A 21,096-nucleotide genomic window follows, 5' to 3' on the forward strand; every position below is an offset into this window, starting at 1 on the left:
ACTGCATCCTCAGCAGGTATAAACTGTTTTCTTAACTCAGTGGTATCAGTCTCACAGGAGTGGCACATAAATGCCCCATCTCACTCTACAAATAAATGCAATCTCTGTTGCAGAATATATGAGCAGACAGTCTGGTCTCACACTTGTAGTTTTCAGGTCAGCACTTAACATAGTGTCATGTCAATCTCTATGCATGCTTCATCTTGAGATATCTACTGAAGATTTATCACTGATGTGGCATTTAATTGGCCTTTCATCCCGACATCATTTCAGCCTATTAAAAAGTAAGCTATTGTCCCAAATTGTGAAAATTCTAATTTAATAAATACATAAACACACTATCAGCCTGAAGAAAAACAGAAGCTGAAAGTTTTCCATTTTTTTTTCCTAGAAAATGAGATTTGTATCCTATGCAGTAGAGCACAACGCTTCTACCCATTAATATATCCAGTGTGGAATTAGAAATATTGACACTATAAGTGTTAGGGAGACTAAAATGTCTATATTCATGTGAATGAGCCAAGAGCCAGACCTAATTAGTGTACATTCTTCAACTTCCTTTGGCTGCCAATAACCAATCAAAATATTATTTTCAGCTTCATAAAGCCAGCAGAAAGAAAATGGAATAAGAAGAAAAGCAACATGCAAGACATAGTAAAAGCATTACACCTTAGCAACATAGAGGTAAACTGGGCAAATGGACAACACAGAGTGACTGTGACTACATAAATGATGCTAGGACAAGCGGCACGCTAGCACTCGGAGAGCAATCAGAGGTATTCCTACCTAAATGTGCCCACTTCTGTAAAACTTGCAGGACTACATTTAGCTCTACAAATACAATAGTTTAACATTCTAAGGCATGCATCTCTAACATGTGAGAACTCATTCAGAAAGGACATACATGAGAAAAATCTAAAAAAAAAAAATAAGCGTGAGAGTAAAAGAACACACTGGAAATATGATATTAATAAATCTGGCCGTGCAAAGAAAAAGTCAATGCCAATTTTCATGACATTTGCAGAGCCATTATGCTACTCACAAGATAGGTGACAATATTTTTTTCAATACGTTATTGAGATTATGCCCTGGATTGCTATTTTTCAACCTCTGTTTAGCTTTATTCTAGTGCATTTATGCTTTGAAGGCAACAAAGGATGTGAAATAAAAATGACCAAGCACATTTCTGAAGCATAGATACAGACCTCTTAGCACGTAGGCCTGTCTCTTGTCCAAATACGGTGGTAATAAAAGCAAGACAAATACAACTTTACATGCTGGAATTAAACTGATTTGACACCAGCGGTAATTGGTAAATTTGTTTCCATTTGCTGCTTAATGAATGAGGAAAGCAAATATGTTACATAAATCTGCAAACAGAAGGACGCTGTAATGAGAAGAAAACACAACTAACTCTGAGATAAAGCAGCATCCTGTATTCCTTCAGATAGCCAGCAGGCCATAAGCATTTTGCTTTACATTCACAGCACCGCACAACTTTTCTAGCTGAACTATGATGACTAAAACCTGTTAATCAAGAGCCTGCTCAAACCCAATGGCAAAGACTTCCACTGGCATCAGTGGGAACTGAACGAAGCACCACAAAAAGCATGCTCTAGTCACCTCCTTGACGACAATGTATTTCGATCTATTGCAGTGAATACACTCAGTATGGCTACAGATAAAAGTGTAAAACTAATCTTCTGTATGTTCCTAAACAAGTCCATGTCAAAAATCAATTGAAAACCCATAAAGATTCGAAAGTATAGCATGTTAGTAATGGTTGTTAAATCCAGCACTTTACCCTTTTCTTTGTGAAACAGCAAGCTATAAAACATGAACGCAACAACAATAAATATTGTTGCATTAAACGCAGACATGAATTAGAAGAACGTTAAGGTGGCACATACAGCTTAGGAAAACATATTATAGATTAAGTTTTTGAAAAACTCATAAGATAGCAAAAAACCCCACCCAACCCCAAGCCCCCATATGCATCTGCAATTGAAAGCCTGAATCAATAAACAGGGGTTGCAGCAAACTCAGAAACTCAAGGCATGACCAGACATACTGCCAAATCTCCTGGAAATAAACCAGTAAAAGATTCCTTCCTGTGCACTTTTCAAGAAACTATTTCACATGAAAAAAGAAAATTTTATTCAATTTACTGGAAGGAAAAAATATTAAGACTGAAAATGAAAAGTATAAGCTCTTAAGAATCAACTGCTAAGCAAAAAGTCACGATTCCACAATCAAGATGGGAAAGTTCTAGCTAAAAGCCAATTCTAGTTCTGCAGTGTAGTAAAATCAGCAATTGGAAATAAAATAAAAAAAGAAAAAGAAATAAGAATAGGAGGAAAGGAGATAATCAATATAAATAAAAAATTATGATGTAGAAAATTCATTTGGTGATATTACGATATGATAGGAAAAATATGTGAAAAAGCTAAGGATGATACATTGGAAATAAAAGAAACCTAATCAAAGTGGTCTAGAGTTGAACTATTATATGAAAATGGTCACGTTACAATAATGAAAAGCAGAATGGTCAATAAGTAATTTTTTGTCTGCATTTTGCAGGAAATAGAAGTCTCAGCAAATGAGAATAATGAAATAAGTAGCTTACTGATAAATGCTAAAGATGTGAAAACAGCATATACACAGAGATAAATATTTTCAGACTAGCAAGTCATGCTAATTCAACCTAAAAATTATGGTGAAGTGATTTTTGGTCTTCTTATTGCTCTTTTTTAATAATTTCTAAAATTACAGGCATTCTTGAGGAATGCAAGACTAACCATGTTTTATTAATATTCAAAAGGGCAAAAAGGAAGACTCAGGTGATCACAGGCTGACCAGTGAGACACTCAGCTTGGCAAACAGAATAAGAAAAACACTATTGGAGTCAATTAGGAAAGAATCCCATTATAAATTAAATGAATCCGCTCAAAGGTCCTGTAAAATCTGATTTCCTTCTCTGATGGTTGCTCCTCAGGATTAGCAAATCTTACTACATTCACTTCCCTGTGGCTCCACATACAGCCTCAGCAGTGACTAGAGATCCTAGAACGTAGCATTCCTGCACAGATGTCCAACAACAGCCAGGCATCACTTCTACATATTTCTCCAGGAAAAGCAAAAAGGCACCAGTGGCCTGTCTCTGCAGCTCTGGAGCTCACCCTCATCCTGAAGTCCCATCATGCCATGTCATCTCAAACATGCATTACTATCTTCTCCTGTTGGCCCTGCTCTCACGCACAGCCCAGTGCAGATGGCCTCAGAATATTTGTCACCTGTGCACCTCTGATGCATGCAGATCAAGGCTTTTCTGAATATTATGCTTTAGTCCAGATAAGTTTGTGAGCTTACTCAGCTATTTATTAAGTTGTTGTTGGGCTCAACTTTATCCTGAAATATCACCTCAAGCAAAACGTTAACCCTGTATTTCATAACTGTGGCTGATGAAATCTTTAATACTTCTTAATGTTGCAACGCATATCTCAAAGGACATGCCCCCAGTTTTTACATTTTGGCAGATATGGCATACACTGTACAGTACTCACCCACATAAACAGCCATGCAAATCCTATGTGGTCTTGTTACCATTTCATTGTTCAACATACAAATCTTTTGTTTCTTTTCAAGATTAATTTGAAATTAAATTTAAATGCTGCTGTTATATCTCCTCCAAAAAACAATAATGGGAATGGGCTTAAATAAACAGAAATTTTAGACAGTTCACACCTTTTGTGGCCTCTTTTCCTACAGTAATCAACTTTGGCACATAAAGTTTGCTTGAGCTGGGCTTTTTTTTTCAGGGGGCGGGGGGAGAAGGTAAAAAGTCTAAGGTAGTCAAAGTTTGGACATTTTTTATTATTTTATTAAGAAAAGAAACTGCAACAACAAAATGATCAAAAATTATGTAAGTGATCACATTAATGCTAAAGGTACTTAAAGGAAGGAGATACTAAACTTGATGGCTCACGTTTTCGAAGCCAGCCTTGAATTTCCCTCCTGTGATCATGCTGTAGTCCTGTGGTAGAGCCATTAGTTTCCAACAGAGCCCCTCCCTTCAGTGGAAGCTCACTGTAGATGGGAAATTCAGAAGCAGGATGCATACCAAGGTAAGCACATGCTGTCAACACATCTCTATATAAAACGCAGTCTTGCTCCCATCAGATTTTGAGAGGTGAAGGTCACATGCACAGTATGCATCATTGCACTGTTAAATTCTCTGATTGTACTCTTGGAATGAAGACTGAGACCCACACGGCTACCTAGCATCCAAGCAGCCCTCTCACAAGATGAGTGCATCCACTAGGGTGCTGTAGTAACTGATGCAAGGCACCAACGTTTCAGAGGCAGGGGAAGAGTCCTTCACAGACCTGACTGCTGCTCCAAGTGGTACCTATCTAGGACTACTTCTATATCATGGTTATCAGCCTCTTGCCAGCTGGTAGCTCCCTGCTCTGCATTTCAGTGCTGTAAAGGCACACAGAAGTAGACAAGTTCAGCAAGGACCGAACTGCAGGCCATGTAGGACAGAAACAGTATGTTTGGACTAACCTTCGTTGCAGAAGAAAGGAGCAGCTAACTAACATGAGAACACAGTCTAACCAGGAACCAAGAGAAGGCATAAGCTGCTGTATTCTGCAGCAGGACATATACTACCGCTAGCACAGATCAAGTGTGTATACATTAAGTCATGATTTCAATTAAAGACAGGTACCTTCAGAACACCACTCATCTGATGTAATTTCTAAAGATGGCTTACACTGAAATAGCAGTGTTCTTTGCCAAAGAAGTTCCAACTACCCCTGCCACTTCTCTTTTCCTCTTACCCTGAGTCAACTCCAGGGCTCATCTGATGATGCATCATGTTAGTTCCACTAATTAAAATGGCAAGACATTAAATCAGCACGAGAAAACAAGTAATTTTTGTGAGGTTAGTGAATTGACTGGTGTTACTCTGCAACCAGACTATTAACAGAGCTGGTGCAAAGGAGAAAATTGCATAGTGGAACAAGGCATGAGGAGGAGAGGTACAAAGCATTAGCTTTTAAAAATATTTAGGAACTCATTAGCAAGGTAGGAAAGAGAAGCAGTAGGGGAAGAAAGACCTTCCTCTTTCCACAACAGTAGGATGATAATTTCTCTTAGAGTTAACATTAAACCATATCTTAGATTAGATCAGATCAATCAGTGGAAGGACAGACATTGATTACCCTGAACCAAGTGTTAAATGAGCAATAAAACCCAGATGGATGTTCAAAGAATATAGCACTAATTCCTGGTGCCTGCATATTCTCCCAATATGTAGCGCTCAGAGCATCTCATTAACAAGAAGCTCTCCGATTCTCCTGCTGGGAGCAGACAACAGCAAAAAACAAACCTGTACAGTTATTTATTCCTTTATTAGAGATTCTTAAACCACTGTTAATGAATCCTTTAATTTGCTTTTCTGTTATTATGGCAAGTAGTGGTAATGGTTCAAATTAACGTTCCCAAACACACATCTAATTAAGTGAAAAGGCATACTGTTACAGTCCTTCATCAGCGAGATAAGGAGTGACTAAGGCAATAAGCCACCTCAAAGCAAATTATAATCCTCAAAGCAAGTTTAATTAACTTGCAGGGGAACATACAGGAGAAAGTCACCATTATTAGGATGCTCTGTGTAAAAAATAATGTAAGATATATCTAAATATATATTATCCAATTAAAAAAAAAAGTTGAATAGCTTTGAGACCCATTTCTGATAAGTAACTGTATATTTTTAAAGTATAGCTGAACTAGCCCAACTTGAATTTTAAAAAATAAATTACCGCATCTTAAGAATGAACTCCAGCTAGGCTCCTACCAGTTCATAGTTTCAAGCACAAAAGGTTTGGGAAGAGGAGGATTACTTCATTTTTCCTTTAAACAAACAAGTTTCTTCTGACATAATTCTTCTTGCACGGTCTGAATAAAACCATCAAGAAAAAAAATAAATTTAAAAAGTCACAAAAAAGAAAAAAGAGAAAAAAGAATGGTTTAAAAGAAAAATGTAACTAACTATTTTGAACCTCAACACTCTTGCCCTAACCTACTGGGTTTGAGACATGCTTCTAGTTGACTTTCGTTTTACCAAAATGGCTGGAACACTTTTAACAATTTTTGATTTATAAAAACTAGAGCTGATAAGTGTTTAGTGCATTGTCAGGGAACGAGGAGAAAAAAAGGCAATGCACAGTTTGCCAGGGCAATTCAGACACCGCTGTATCCTTCCTCTGAGCTGGTCTTTTTCCCCCTCAATTGACCTTTCCAAGAGAGAAACAAAGAAAACACTACAGGACATATGGCAAAGTGCTTCCACATAGGAAAAGAAGGCAAGGTTGTTCTTGGGGAACTCCATGAATCTCCATGCTTATTGGCATTTCAAAATACAGAAATCATTATCATATTTGATTAGATGCTAAGTCAGTCCACTAAATAACACATGGAGAAATATTTATCTGAATATTTTATCAGGATTTATCAGAATAAGACAAACAAGCAGTCTCTCATTTCCGTGAGCTTACTGACGAGCTAATGCCCTGAGAGCAATCCTTCACTGATGCCACAATTATAAAAGTAAATTCTGCCCTGCCATATGTTGGGTTTTTTTTTTTTTGGGGGGGGGGGGAATTCCCTAGAAGGTTTCAGATTGCAAGAGAACTCATTTATTTTTACCTGCCAGGTCATATGTGATGTTAAGAACAATGCCTGGGGCAAATTTTAAAGATACAGTTTCATGGCAACATAGCTAAATTGCCCTGTGTCAAAAGCCAATAGCCTTCATAATATACTAACAACTGTTTTACATCCATACTGAATTTTCTCTGCAGAGTGTTTCTCATTAACCAATTTTCTTTTTTTCCCCCATTTTACATAAATGTATAATCTCATACAATTTAGGACATACCTATTAAGAAAAAAAGTTCCTTTTACATTAAATCTAGACCCTATTGACATAACACTGAAAAATCTGTCACATTATTCAAATGCAAATTTTAAAACCCAGCAACCATAATAAAAATCATTCTTCTTCCCTTAATTCAGCTTCATAAATTGAACTGTAATCTTCACTTGTCTTAACTATGCACTTTGGGCTGTTTGATCAAAGTCGAGCAAGATAAATTCCTCCCTCTGCCTTTTTCCCTGTCTGTCCCCATCCCCTCCACCCTACTCCCCCATTTCTCAAAGCTATCTAAATGAAGTTTTCTACATGGACAATTTGTGCAAAAATGTCCCAGGCAAGCAGGGCAACTGTAGGTTGTTACTGAGATCCAGGCTAACTCATCAGTCATTTTAGAAGATATTCCTCTCCCTCTGAAGCCCTCACCAATGGTACACATACATCTCCTTTTGCACAGCAGATTGACAGAAGACCAAATGACAGGTTTAAAACAAAAGTATTACAACACTTACGCTTCAGATCCAATATATGTTATTAAGCAGACCTGTTACACTGGAAGGCATCAATGACTGTCAAGTGACTCTGACACAAAGACAAGTGCAAGCCTCGTTAAACTTCAAAGTTGTGCTCGCTCCTTTTACAATTAAAACAGGAGGTATAATTGAACCTGTACTGTATAGCAATATTCAGAAACTAAAGCAGTCGCTACTAAAAGGCATGGGACTTCATGGTAGGAAACGTGTATGAGTGTGACCTAAGAAACAAAGACAATCCTCACAGTTGAGGTACAGGATTTGTGAGGAATTTGAAAGGTGAACAACAAAACAGACTGCAGTTACTTGTTTCTATTGCGTTCAGAGAAACATGACTGTGCACACTCTAGAAATAAGCCAGACTGAGCCAAAACCAAACTTCATTGGGATCAGCAGCCTCTCTCCCTAATGGGGGTGGCGGCTCCAAATCTTAGGCAACTCCTCAGCACAACGGAAATACCAGTACTAGGGTGGACTGGATGATTAAAGTGAAGGTGTGTGCTAGTACTGAAGTAGTAACATTTGTAGATCACTGCAGACGGTGTAAGGAAACTGAAATAAGGCTAGGAGACTCCAAATCAATCAACTCAAGACCTATAGGAGAATTGGACATTTTGCAGAACAAAATAAAATATCAACCAGAGACTTCTCACAAGGACTGGAAGACAACCTGCGGAGGCTGGGGGTGGGGGGGTGGGGATGGAGAGGGCAGATAAAATTGTAAAAAATCTGGTTTTGCACAGCAACTACAGAATGCTCGCAGACATCAGAAGACCACCTTTATTTCCCAAACTGGACAGGCAAGACTAATCTTAGCAATATAGGACTAGTAATTACCTTCCCGGTCATTGTCTGCTATGGCAAATACTATAGAATAAGGTCCCTTTCATATATTTAGAGATCTCTATCTCAAAAATATTTCTGTTCTTGTTTTGTTCGCACTGGTAAAATGTGACAAAACTCATTGTTTCTTGACTAAATTACCCATGGCCAACTTAAACTGATTTGGTTTTCTGCCAACTCTACTGTGTAGTTTATACAGCTATTTCCTTCCCTAGATGTACCTGCTGATGGATTTACGGGCAGGCGCTGTGCACACGCTCAGCCTTTGTTTTCCTGCAGTACAATTCCAACCCTCTTCATTTGCCTTTTAGCAGCCCTTCCCTACATCTTTTTCTAATTTCGGTTAACCTTGTTTAAGCATATATAAACAGAATAAAACACACTACTAGAGTTTAAAATCTCCCAAGGACCCTGTGCAATGATATCAATAGTTCTCTGTCACTACGGGAGACACATTTTGAAGCATCATGGGATCATATCTGTCTTTTTACGTAGCTGCATGACATTGGTAGCTCCCAACAGGAATCCAGTCTGGATCCCAGATGGGATCTTCGCTACTTTGCTTATTAAGACAAAAAAGTCATGAACCTCTTTAGAGGCTGTAGAACTTCAAAAATGGAAGAGAATCACCCGCAGTGAATATCAGTGATGGAAAAGGGATTTAAGAATTTCCAATAGTGTCAAATTTTCACAACATTATTTTGTTTGGTTTCTAAGCAGAGAAATTTGGGGGAAGAGTTCACTAAACTCCCCCAAGGTGAAAAAAATCAATTATAAACTTAAGCTGAGCCAGGACACAGCTCCTGGCTGTGAAAATCATTCCTCTGGTTTAGAAGAACATCACCTTATTAAAGCAGAAGCCTAGAGGTGCAAGCATCACCCCATTTTTGTTTCGATGCTGGACAAGTAAATTGTAACAGAAGTACTTCTCTTGGCAGTGTAAATGGAGTAATCTAATTTTATTTGTAGCTTTGCCATGTGCCACATCGCACATTTCCCTTCTCTACCACTGATTGGGTAGAGAACAGAAAACCATGTTAGAGGGCTACAAACTATCATTTTCACAACTGAACGGGAACTTTTAACTGTTCAGATCTTACTGAAATCACATTGCACATAGTTACTACTTTTTCAGTACTGAAGTGTTAGTACAGGAAGATGATAAAAAAAAAATTTCTTGGAACATTCTAAGAGAAATAACTGTATATCAAAAGATATTTCACCAGGGAGGAGGAATTAAGGGAGGAGGAATTAACAGTGCATTCTCTGCACCATCTTTATGAGAGCATATTTGTGGCTTAGGACAGAAAATGAATTCTTCTAACAGCTCTTCAGATATGTGAATCCTGTGAGGCAGACAGGCAAGAAACTTGTACTAAAATTTTATCCACAGGCCATAGCACAAGTATGGTAATACTAATGTTCAGATGGCCCTGGGTGAGAAGTAACTACAAACAGTGCGTTAAGAAAAAAAAAAAATCAGTGCAGCCAGTTGAGACTATGAAAGGCTGCAAAGGAGTAGAAAACTCGACATCATATTCACAGTGAATGGATTCATTCTACATGGTAGTGGGGACTACATGCAAAAGGTGCATAATCAGTAAGATTGACACTTGCATTTTTGGGACTACAGCACCCTGACAACTGGTTGCTAGTCTCTGAATCTATGACTCCATGACATACAATGACTTTCACCATATAGTCTGGCATAATGCTTCAAGAAGAGAAAAATGTGTAATGAAAAGGACATACTAATATCAATAATATGTACAATTAGAGAAACCCGCTGGCAAGTACAGTCATTCTAAAGTGAGGTCTCCATGGCCAAACATAACAGCACTGTGGAAAAGCTTAGAATTTAGAATGGAACTGCAGAATAAGGAAAGGAAAAATCCAACAAATTCTATGAACGAATAACAGCTAGCTATACTGGACTGTGGAAAACAAAGATTTCTGTTGTGATTTTAAAAACACTGAATATTTTTAGTTTTCCAATTCTAGCCAGAACAAGAGATATGAAGCTCTGAAACAGCACTAACTTTTAGAGAAACCAAATTAATCTTATTGCTTTTACTGTATTGGGTCTTTTGCAAAAGGCAGAATTGGCAGCTGGCATTTTTTGTAGTCACTGACTATTCAACAAAATCATCCAAAGCTTATCCCATAATGATTCAAAAGGCTTCATCAAAAGTACAAGTTTAAATGAGCATATTCTTTGCTGAGATTTGGAGCCCAGACGAACAGTACGGAGAAAAAAAAAAGAGAGGAGAGGAAAAAAAAAAAATCATTTTTTTCATAGGTTATTGAGATCTATACAGTGTGCATCGATCCAACACACAATTCCATGGGACTGAGGAGAGGCTCAGACAGCTCTGACTTATGCTAGCTGTCTTTACAGAACAGCGCCAGTTGACAGCCTCATGCCTCATTTCATTTGGCAGCTTACAGAATAGAAAAATCAACATGAGTGCACGGGATATCCCACTTCAGGTGGGCCAGAGACATATATATCTCTCCACACTCATAAAGTTTTGCCCCTGCAGATAAGCAACTCCCATTGGCACACAGGAAAAAAAATTTCTCACAGTGCATTTTATGACTCTCTATTTTGAACCCCATTTTCAACTAAGAAACAAATTGGGAAACAGAAGTATATTCCAATGCTAAATCTAACAGAAGAATGAAGTGACTAGAACTTTATTAATTCAAGAGTAAAATATACTCAGAAGGTAGATTTACATAATACGTTTAGATGGTTAAAATTTTTTGCCAACCAAAATGTTTTGCTATACTTCATATGCTAAGAGAAGAAAAAATGGTGTTCAAGGACTATCACTTCTTCAATGTTGACACTTAAGACAGTGTCACTGTTGATCACAGCTTGCAAAGTACTGTCCTACTGTGCAAAAATTACGATTATCACCGACTTTACCACCAATTCTGCAGTCTTTAACAGATCATTCCTGGCATTGTACTGAATAATTATTAGGATCATCCAAGCACAAAGAGCCGTATTGTGTAGCGAAATTTGGGATCATCATAAGTTTTATGCTATGGTAACTTTTGTCACATTGTCCTACAGCATCTACCTGTTCTACTGTTTGCATCCAAAGTTTGAGAGTACTCCAGGACAGTCCTCTTAAAAATGAGAATAGTGTAAGCTATTAGGATCCTTGATAGCAGGCAGTCCATCTTTTAACTTTGGTCAGGAATAAGAGAAATAAACATACATAATGTTCAGTTTAGTGGGTCTGGAAGGCAGGGGAGTCACACAAGAGCAAGCTGATGTTAGAATTTGGCTCAATATTACTTATCAACAAAGAACAAAATCCAGTCTGATGCAACATGAAAAGAAAATAGATTTCTCACCTTGCTCCAGCAATAAGCTCTTTTTGTCCTGGGTCAAACGTTAACTGTGAGAAGTCCACAGCATCTTCTGCTCTGAACACATGTAACCAAGGGGCAATTTCTAAAAACAATCAAGAAATACAACTGTTACTATAAATGTCATAGTTGTAGTACATCAGGTAGCCAACACTACATTTGCAGATATTGTGGGGCTGCGAGTTTTCTCAGTATGATCCTCTAAGGAAACACAGGAGACTTTTACCACCATACCACGTAATATACACTACAGGCCTGTAAAATATATAGAGCAGTCACCCAATACACGCTTGAATGAAGTATTCAAATTTTGGTCTGATTTATAAGCCAGATGTGTTTTTCCTCCTTAGGTAAAGCAGAAAACACCACAGTACAACTGCAATTCACTGGTACATACTCAAGTGAAGTCAGATTCATTTTCCATGCATCAGAAGCAGCTGAGGACTAGAAGTTTGGGTTTTTTTGCTTTGTTCTTTGAAAAAGGATGGGATCAAGTGGAAAACAATGAAAAAAAACAAGCAAATTTGACTTTTCATAATAAAAAGGTTGAGACATTAGGGATGAAAAAGGCAAAATGCTTGACATTCAGGTGAACTTTTTGGGGGTTTAACCTGTCTTTCTCGGACCAATTTAGTGCTACATAAAACAGGGCAGACAAGTGGGTGAGTTGCTGAAAACCAGCAAGGAGCATTACTTGTATTCAGAATATGAATCTATTCCTACTTTCAAAGTTAAACACACATAAATAACTGCACACCAAATCCTTAAATATTTGCATTATTAGTAGTTATTTTTGCATTCATATCACTAGCTGGATACACAACAGTGCGGCTATATGAACACAAACATTGTTCTGGGAAGACAGCATGATTTTTTTTTTTTTTAACACAGACACACAGAATATATAAAATTGCTGTAATGATATAAATGGTTCTTTAAAGAAAGTGCAGCTGTACAAAAGCCTCATCCTCTAGAGTTTTTGTCCCAATTCTCAGGATATTGAAGCATTTTTCTTATTTATTTTTTTTTAATGTAGTCACAAAGCAGTGGTCCAGAATGTATGTGAAAGGTGAAGAGGGCTATGTATGTATGGCACAATGGGCTGCGGAATGGTCTATTTGAAGACTATAGATGTGAAATAGTCAATAAAAAGACCAACAGTGAGCACATGGTCATGATCATTTAGAACACAGAGTCAACACCAACCCCCCTGAGAGTGCCGTGGCAGCGTAATTTTTGATACTGGTATCACCAGTTGCAGCTCAGGTTGCCAACACCCATTCTAAACTCCTTTCTTCGCTCATGAGCATATTTTTCCTTTTGCACATGTCTGGGTTGAAATAATCTATGTCTGGTGCCTGTTTCAGGATAATTTGTTCCTAATTTAAATATTAAAGTTTTAGCACAAGCAGGTCATCCATTCCTAAGGAGAGGGCCCAGGAGAAAAATGTTATTCTGTGTCAAAACGTGTTCAGCCATTGCAGAGAACCGTTAAACGCACTGTGCAGAAGCTGTAGAATCATACACTTTGGAAAAACAGATGGAACCGTGCAGTAGAATCACTTCAGTGTCAGAAAACTAACTTCTGCATTTTTAATGACAGCCTGTATGCATCTGGGCAATTTCAGGCCTGTAATGCCAGTTTGTACATGTTCTGCAGAACTTGTAGCTAAATTCACTGTTGATTCCATCTGCACTGGATAGGTTCTCAAATCAGGGTCTGAACACTGGGCGGGAAAGGGGATGGGGCCACATATTAGATAACTGTGATTACAGTTGCCAACAGCTACTACTGCAGATCCTGTGCATAGAACCTAGGAGGATACTATACGAGGGAAAAAAAAAAAAAAACCCACACACACATATATATATGTTATAGGCCTGTGTAGCCTTATACATACTTATCTATATTCATATACATAACGCTACACAGGCAAGCCCAAAAGAGGCATTTCTTAACTTTTTTATACTTGATTTTGCAACCTTAACTCTTCAGTCATGCATTTTGTATGAAACAATCAATTGCCAATTTCTAAAAAGTTGAGAAATTAGGTAGGACATGAAGATGAGGAAATCCAGATGTAAGTCTTGAAGAATCTCACTGGAGAAAAAGACAAAAAAAAGAAAAGAAAAATAAAGCTAAATAAAATTATGTTTATCAGTTTATCAGCCAATGTATCTAAAATCTCCATAAATTCCCTCAGACATTTCCCACGTGGACACAGAATATGCACATGGTCTTCACAGAAAAAATACACACATACACACACACTCCCAACCAGAAACAACTCTCAGTTCTGAGAGATGCAGAGAGGCTACTTTTCCTTGTATCAAGCACTGTGACTAGGACAGAAATGGATGTAAAACCATTTTATAAAGTAGTAGAAATTCAGACAAAATCATAATACTGATGAATAACTGATAAAACCACAGAACAAATATCCTATGGAAAAAATCAGGGCTTTAAAGACAGAATAGAGTACCCAGGCTGCGAGTCCAACCAAGCCAGTGGGCAGAGGTTGCAAGAGGAGCTGGAAGGACAACCCAGGACGTAGATTTAGTCCCTTGGCTGCTATGTTCCCCTTCCACATGGTTGCACAAGCCATGGGAAGTGCTGCCTCACACATATGGGGAATTTACACTCTTCGAGATGGCAGCCACGGCTCCCTGGGCTCTCTCTGCCTGTGCTCGCGCCCAGGGGTTTCTGCCTCTGAGGTACAATCTTGCAGAATCACACACAAGTCTACTCCTAAACTGCCAAAGTACAACTCAGGCTATTAACATTCAAATTTGTATTGCTGTTTGCAAATATGCAGAGCTGAAAATGCCACTGGTTCAGCAGTAGATCTGCACACAGGTGAAGTCAGACCCACTGTGGAAACAGCACTCTCTGAAAGAGAGACAAGGCAAGCAGTTGAGAACGGGATTACTTCAGCTCCATATTGGTACAACAAATGAGACTCTTGGTCTCCTGTAAAATGAGGAAAGCAATAGCTCCCCATAGCATGGGTAGGCCAGGGCCATTTCACTACACAGAGGTATTGCAGTGCCAGAAGACTACAGGGAAGACTGAGATTCAAGGACGCAATTCTCTTCCACTTGTCCTGCTGTCTCAGCAAGGCACAATAAAGCTCCAAGGTACAGCAAGCAGGTGATTTGAGACCATTTCCAGGTTTGGAGCAAGGGGGCAGGGGCCAGGCAGGGCAAGGCAAGCCCAGGCTGGAGAACAAGAAGAGAATGAGGACTTGCTAAGAAATCTCTCTGAAATGTGATTCCCCTCTGTCCCTCCAAAATATAAATTATTTTATCCTGTCTTTGTTGCATTCAGCAGTGTTCTTGCTTGAGGGAATAAGGTCAGGAAAAGCAAATGGCAGCTAGAGCTGGTCTTTTTTCAGCAAACACTCTCAAACTGTATCTCGTGTGTCACAGTGGCATCACGTATTCACGCAGGAATAAGCCTTTATGGAATAAAGCTACAACTTTGTGATACTTCTGTAAGGGAAAACAAACAAAAAACCACCACCAACAAAAAACAAACAAAAAAGACAATCAAACAAAACCCATGTAAAATGTAAAAGCTTATTGGTGAAATTCTGCTTTGAGTCACACTACAGAAAATTTATGTAACTAATCAACAGAATAAGTAGATTTATTTTCATCTAAACAGTAAAATCTAGCTGAAAAGCCTTAGGTGAAACAAGACCTTTCAGTTCTGTTACAAGTTATCTCCTTAGAGTAAAAAATGCATAACAAGCTATTAAAAGCCTATAAATTATTTTTCTTCTAATTAAAAACTCATGGTAAAGTAGTAAGCAATAATAATTTCACTTTATTAATGGTTTTCACATAGATGCAACATGACAAGCTTTACAAAATAACACAGCTATAGATTTTGTATACTACCACACTACCATAAATAAATGTGTAAGTTAATTAAGCTGGCCTGCTGCCACGTAACCAAAATCAGTACTGCCTGCTGATCACAGGTGACAAACAGCAACATCCCTCCCCTTTCCAATTCTAACCTTCCCCTTCCCAGCATTCCCCTCCCTTTCCTCTGCCCTTAGTTCATGTGCAGCACAGTAAAATACCTAGCCCTTTAGTGACTTCTCTCTTCTTATTCCTGATACTGAAAACACTTATTCAGACACACCTTCAACCTGGATTTTTTTTTTCCCCCCTTTAAAACTAAGTATGCATGTTTACTGTTCTGCAGATGTCGGTCTCAAACTTAAAAGTTTCCATGGAAAACTGTATGATGGTATACATACAGTCATGACAACAGCTGGTCTCCAGCACACACTGGTCCTTTCAGTACATTCAAGACATACTTACCCTTAGCAAAAAAAAGATTATTATTTTTTTTTAATTGCTACTACAGGACTGAAATCTGCAGTTTTAACTCAAAAACATTCCTGAAAGAAAATGCATGTTTTCCAATGGACCTAAAAGATGGATATTGAAAAAGTTGGATTCTGAGAAAGCTACAGCTCTCTTTCACATGCTGTGAATCATGTACTGTGGGTCTTCCCGGGGGTTTCAGGTTTTGGGTTTTTTTTTTTTAATAGCTTAGCTATAATAAGAAACAAAGTTTGCCATGGCTCATAAACCTATGGCAAAGCAAATGCACTGAAGTCCCCTCAGCTCCTAGGAAAGGTCAAGGGAGTCTCCTAAAGAGCTTTAAAGACAAAGGAGGTTAACAATCAAAGCTGGGCAGGAGGACGTTAGATACTCATGCAAAAATGAAAGTCCAGAAATCTGTCTTGGTTTTACTTCAGATTTAGTATCTGCCCAACAAGCCATAGCTTGTTTTGTTTACACTGTCCAACGACTTGCCAAGGGCTGAGCTCTACAGTTCTTCACAAATGAAATAGTAGAGTTCTCTCTAAACCTAAGTTTCGTTATTCAGCCCTTCAAAGTAGAGCTACAGTAAATGGTAAAATAAATTGAGAAATTACTAATAAGGAATAAAGTGGTATGTTTAGAACTGAATTCAGAAGTGATCTTTAATGGTAAATAACAAAGTTAAAAGACAATAAAGACCTCCTGATTTCATTAAAAAATTAACACAGATACTAAAAATTTCAGTAGTGTTTATGGTGTATGTGACACCTTATGCCATGGTGTCCTTTTTGAAAATAGTGAGCACAAAGTTAAACATATGTGCAGTACCACCTTCTTGAAGAAACACTGTTAGCAAAATAATAATAATAATAATAATAATACCACCACGGTTGAAAACTAGCAGATTTGCAATATTAACTGAAGTCTCTGGGTGGCATCAGTACGACAAATTCACTAATCTTATAAGAAAATTAAAATATACTACCGCGTGCTAAAGTTATTTTATAATTAAATGTATTTACTCTAAGGATGATACAATAAACCCCGTCCTCCTGAAGCTGTATAATGATTTTAGCCTAACTTAGATCTTCTCTTCCTGTGATACTCAAGTTACATTACTATCCTCTTCAAGTCAGAAGTCTCCGCAGTGATGTGCGATGTTGACTCCATTACATCACACCCACTGCCCTGGTGCCAGCCCCATTAACCCCAGGGGAATCTATTAAGCGAGGTGTCACGGCTGGCAAGAGGCAATCCACCCGTTCACTCATTCAGCACACCCTGTTTCAAGATTTATTTGCAACATTAACTCTTTAAGGACACGGTTAGATGCACTTGTAAACACTCTGCTGGGACACTTCAGGACTCCATTGTCCCTAACTATTTTAAAACTAGGACTGAGAAAAGCAAGATTTTCTTCAGTAATTTCTGTGCATCATCGGTATCAATTCAGTGTGACTGTTAAGCCCTCATTTTAAAATTCCCATTGTAATATAAATATATCCATGAATAATAAATTCACTCAGAACAACTTCAGGAAAACAAGCATTGCTCTGTGTTGGAAAAAAAGAGAAGAAAAATGGCATGCCAGAGCTTGTTGCATCTTTTACGATTCACTTTTGTCTATACTTTTTTTCTTACATTTCCAATCACCAGTCTTTTCTAGCTCTTTCACTGTATTCTCTCCTCACAGAAGTGCATTAAACACACCCTTGCTGGTAAGTCATTGACTCACTGCAGGTGAAAGGAAAAAAAGGTACCACAGCTCGAGCGAAGAAAGGAAATGCATGCAAATACTATTCCACAGGTTCCAACAAAAAAAAAAAAAAAAAAAGACTCCATCATGACAGTTCAGCCAAAGAACAGCTGTACTACTTCTGAAACCAGTCACAATTCACCCCTGCTTATCCAAAAGGGGCTGAGGCTTAGTTTGTCAACAATATAACTTATTTTTCTAGGACTTATTCAAGGCATGTGTTGCTCAGCATTCATGTACAATGACTCCATGATTTAAATAATTTTGATCAATAAGGTTTGAAAAGAAATAGTAGTAAATAATGGGAAGAAAGCAGCTATAGTTACAAAAGTATAAGTGACGATATAAGATATCATATACAGGTGTTTTTTTCCCCTCAGATGAGCTTCTGAACACACAGCTGCAAACAGACTTCTAGCTCAGGCATCAGGGCTTGTCCGGTTGTCATTGTAGTGAAGAGACACTTATGCTACACCTGAACAAACTACCTCGTGCACTCCTCAGGCTGCAGTGCTGTGAAGCTCCACCACAACTATGGTGGTTCTATTTCTGGTAGGTAGTGTTTAACCCCTACTTTATTCTTTAGTTATTCTTTACATATTTGTAAAGTAATTCTTTACATATTTGTACTTAATGTACATTATTGTACATTACTTAATGACTTTAAGTCATTCTTTACATATTTGTACTTACTTTGGACCAAATTCTTCCTCTATCCTAGCCTAGCACTGTTGCAAAACAGGCCAGAACGGGCTTTTCCTGATGGGTATATTCCTGTTGGATGAATTAACCATGAAATCATTAAAAGTGCCATTTCTTTTCAGAAAGACAAGCAAAGACAAGACAAGACAAGCAAATCATATACCAAAACAGTCATCTAACAAATACAGTAAGCACAACAAATATTTTTCCATTTCTCTTACAGAAAAGACTCATTCTAGGAGTTAGAAGTACCCGAGCAAAAACAATATGCTAATTATACTCATCTCACAATCTGAGCACGAACACCTGCCCTGCTACTTGCTATTCTTCCATAAGGCCCATGGTAGAAGCTGAACACTTTGAACACAGCAGCTCAGCGCAAAGCAGAGAAGGCCTGCCCGTTACAGGCTGCTTTTCCAAAACCTGTAATTCCAGACATATGCTTTCTATATGCAATGGTATGTTGGCAGATCTGCTTCCAGGACCATATACCTCCTTAGCTTTATGATCCTGACTGCTGAGGCAGGTTGTCCTGCAGAACTGTATCACTCAGGTGACTGTGTCTTGCCCATGCTGCGGAGCTCTCTTCCACAGGAGGTTTGGGGAAAAGCCCACAGGGAGATGCTGTAGAGAGCCTGTTGCCTAGGCTATGCATGCAGACTCCCTGTAGGATGCAAAGCCAGGAGCACTCAATATAGTTACAGGCTCAAGTCAACACTCCGGGCATTCATTATCCCTTTCTACATAGTTTCTAATGCTGTCCTTCTTTAGCAAGCATTTCAGAGGCAGAAAAAATAATTATTAATGCTTCTTACAATAGTAGAGCTTAAAGGTAGTACTGGCATTGTATTTTAGTTCCAGAGTTGAAGTTATGTATAAGGAGCAAGAAAATACCCAAGTAATCTGACCCTTAGATACCAAGCACATACATACTCCACCAGGATGACTTAGAGGCCAGGAACATGTCTTTTCTGTAATTTTTAGTATACCAGGACAAACTACTACATTAAGAACCTTAGTCAAATGGACAAACAAGAAAAAAGCAACCCTCTAACATTTAAATCTTACAGAAAGAGACAAATCTGTTCTAAAAAAATCAAAAAGCCAAGTCAATCCCAGCCCAATGCCCTAGTGAAATTCCTGGTCCACCTGTTACTGAGATTAGAACATAGTTGGCATGTCCACTTTTACATATATGTGGTACAAACATCCAGATGTGAAGGCTAAGGAGGGTCATGGATGTAACAGATCTAACAGTCTTTGCTACCAGAAGGCTCTAATAATCTAAATGGAGCACACCAGAAGCAGACTGGACACAACATATGCAGAGAAAAGTACTAGTTCAACAACAAAAAGATGGCATCAGCTGACACCATGGTATGCTCCTCTGTAAAATGAAAGGATTAGGACAGACAGGTCTGTTACAATACTTAGTATTGCATTTTAATGAAAAAGACATTGCATGTAGCCCTTACCATACAGAACACATTTATACCAGGGCTATGTACACCACTGACTTTAGTAATACAGAATTAAGAGTATGTGGACATCATAACTGGGAAACAAAATAATATGTATTTATAGAGCTAATATCTAATTTTTAATAAAATTGAAAGTTAAAAATATTTCTTATAAAAATTGAGACTATTTTTTTATCTAGATAATACATTGAAAAATATAGGCATTCTGGTAATTAGACAGTAAGAACCGTGCAGTTTCTAAAATAGGGATCCAGGAAGATATAAGAAAATAAAACATCATTTCTTCCCGCCAAGGAAAAAAATAAAAACAATTGTTTAGGCAGGGTTAGCTAATGCAATCTAATCCTCTATAAAAGAAAAGATGGAGTTACAACTTTGCCCATCATGATTAAATCAGCAACCACAAACTAAAACATTCCTCTTTTAAGTCTTACCACACTACATTTGGTTCCCCTTTGGAAACATGAAAACTGCAGTTCAGAGCTCATCTTTGCTTATAGGGAGGGGGAAAAAAAAAAAAAACAACAAAAACCCAAAACCAACCTCAAAACTACAGCTCCCTTTCAAGATCCAGTATTCTGGAGGTCTCTTTAGATCACAAACAAGGCAACTGCCTTCCTTCTACTATCCAACACAACTTAACACAGTCGTGAAACTTGCCTTTCCTTACAAAGAGAACTGCAGAGGCCAAGAAATAAATATGTAGCTCTAGCCTTACCCAGAAGCTCTGCCAGCTCCCCGAGCTCCTCTCCACTTTAAATCATCCGTAATAAAACAAATCCCAAGACCATAAACCTCTTGACATTTTCCAGAAAGTTCACCACCTGCTTATTGGGCCTTCGTTTTTTAAACAACTATTACAGCTTCAGAACAATTTTGGAGGTAATGAGGCAGGGCTATAAGTAATTTATTTATTATTAATGGGAAAAACAGAAAATAAAGCATACTTAAAGTATATGTTTCTTGACTTTAAATGAGTGAACTTGAACTTCTTTCTTAAGCCTACTGTAAGCTTACTTCCTTCTACCCAACTCCTCACATCTTTCATTGGTTCTCTCATTAGGCCCAAAGTCACTGCCTCCGCGATTTGCCTACCGCTCTCCAGGCAGGGCAGGT

The 21,096-nt window shown here is 38.1% G+C and overlaps 1 protein-coding gene across 1 annotated transcript in view; it reads right to left on the bottom strand.

The window, feature by feature from the left end:
• Positions 1-21,096, bottom strand: part of SEMA5A (semaphorin 5A) — a 261,292-nt gene that overhangs the window by 207,569 nt on the left and 32,627 nt on the right. Inside the window, exon 3 of the mRNA XM_050891819.1 lies at positions 11,683-11,782. Coding sequence (XP_050747776.1) covers positions 11,683-11,782 — 100 coding nt within the window. The remainder of the gene's footprint in view (positions 1-11,682; positions 11,783-21,096) is intronic.

Source organism: Gymnogyps californianus, chromosome 2 (assembly GCF_018139145.2).
Source record: "Gymnogyps californianus isolate 813 chromosome 2, ASM1813914v2, whole genome shotgun sequence".
Classification (NCBI taxonomy): domain Eukaryota; kingdom Metazoa; phylum Chordata; class Aves; order Accipitriformes; family Cathartidae; genus Gymnogyps; species Gymnogyps californianus.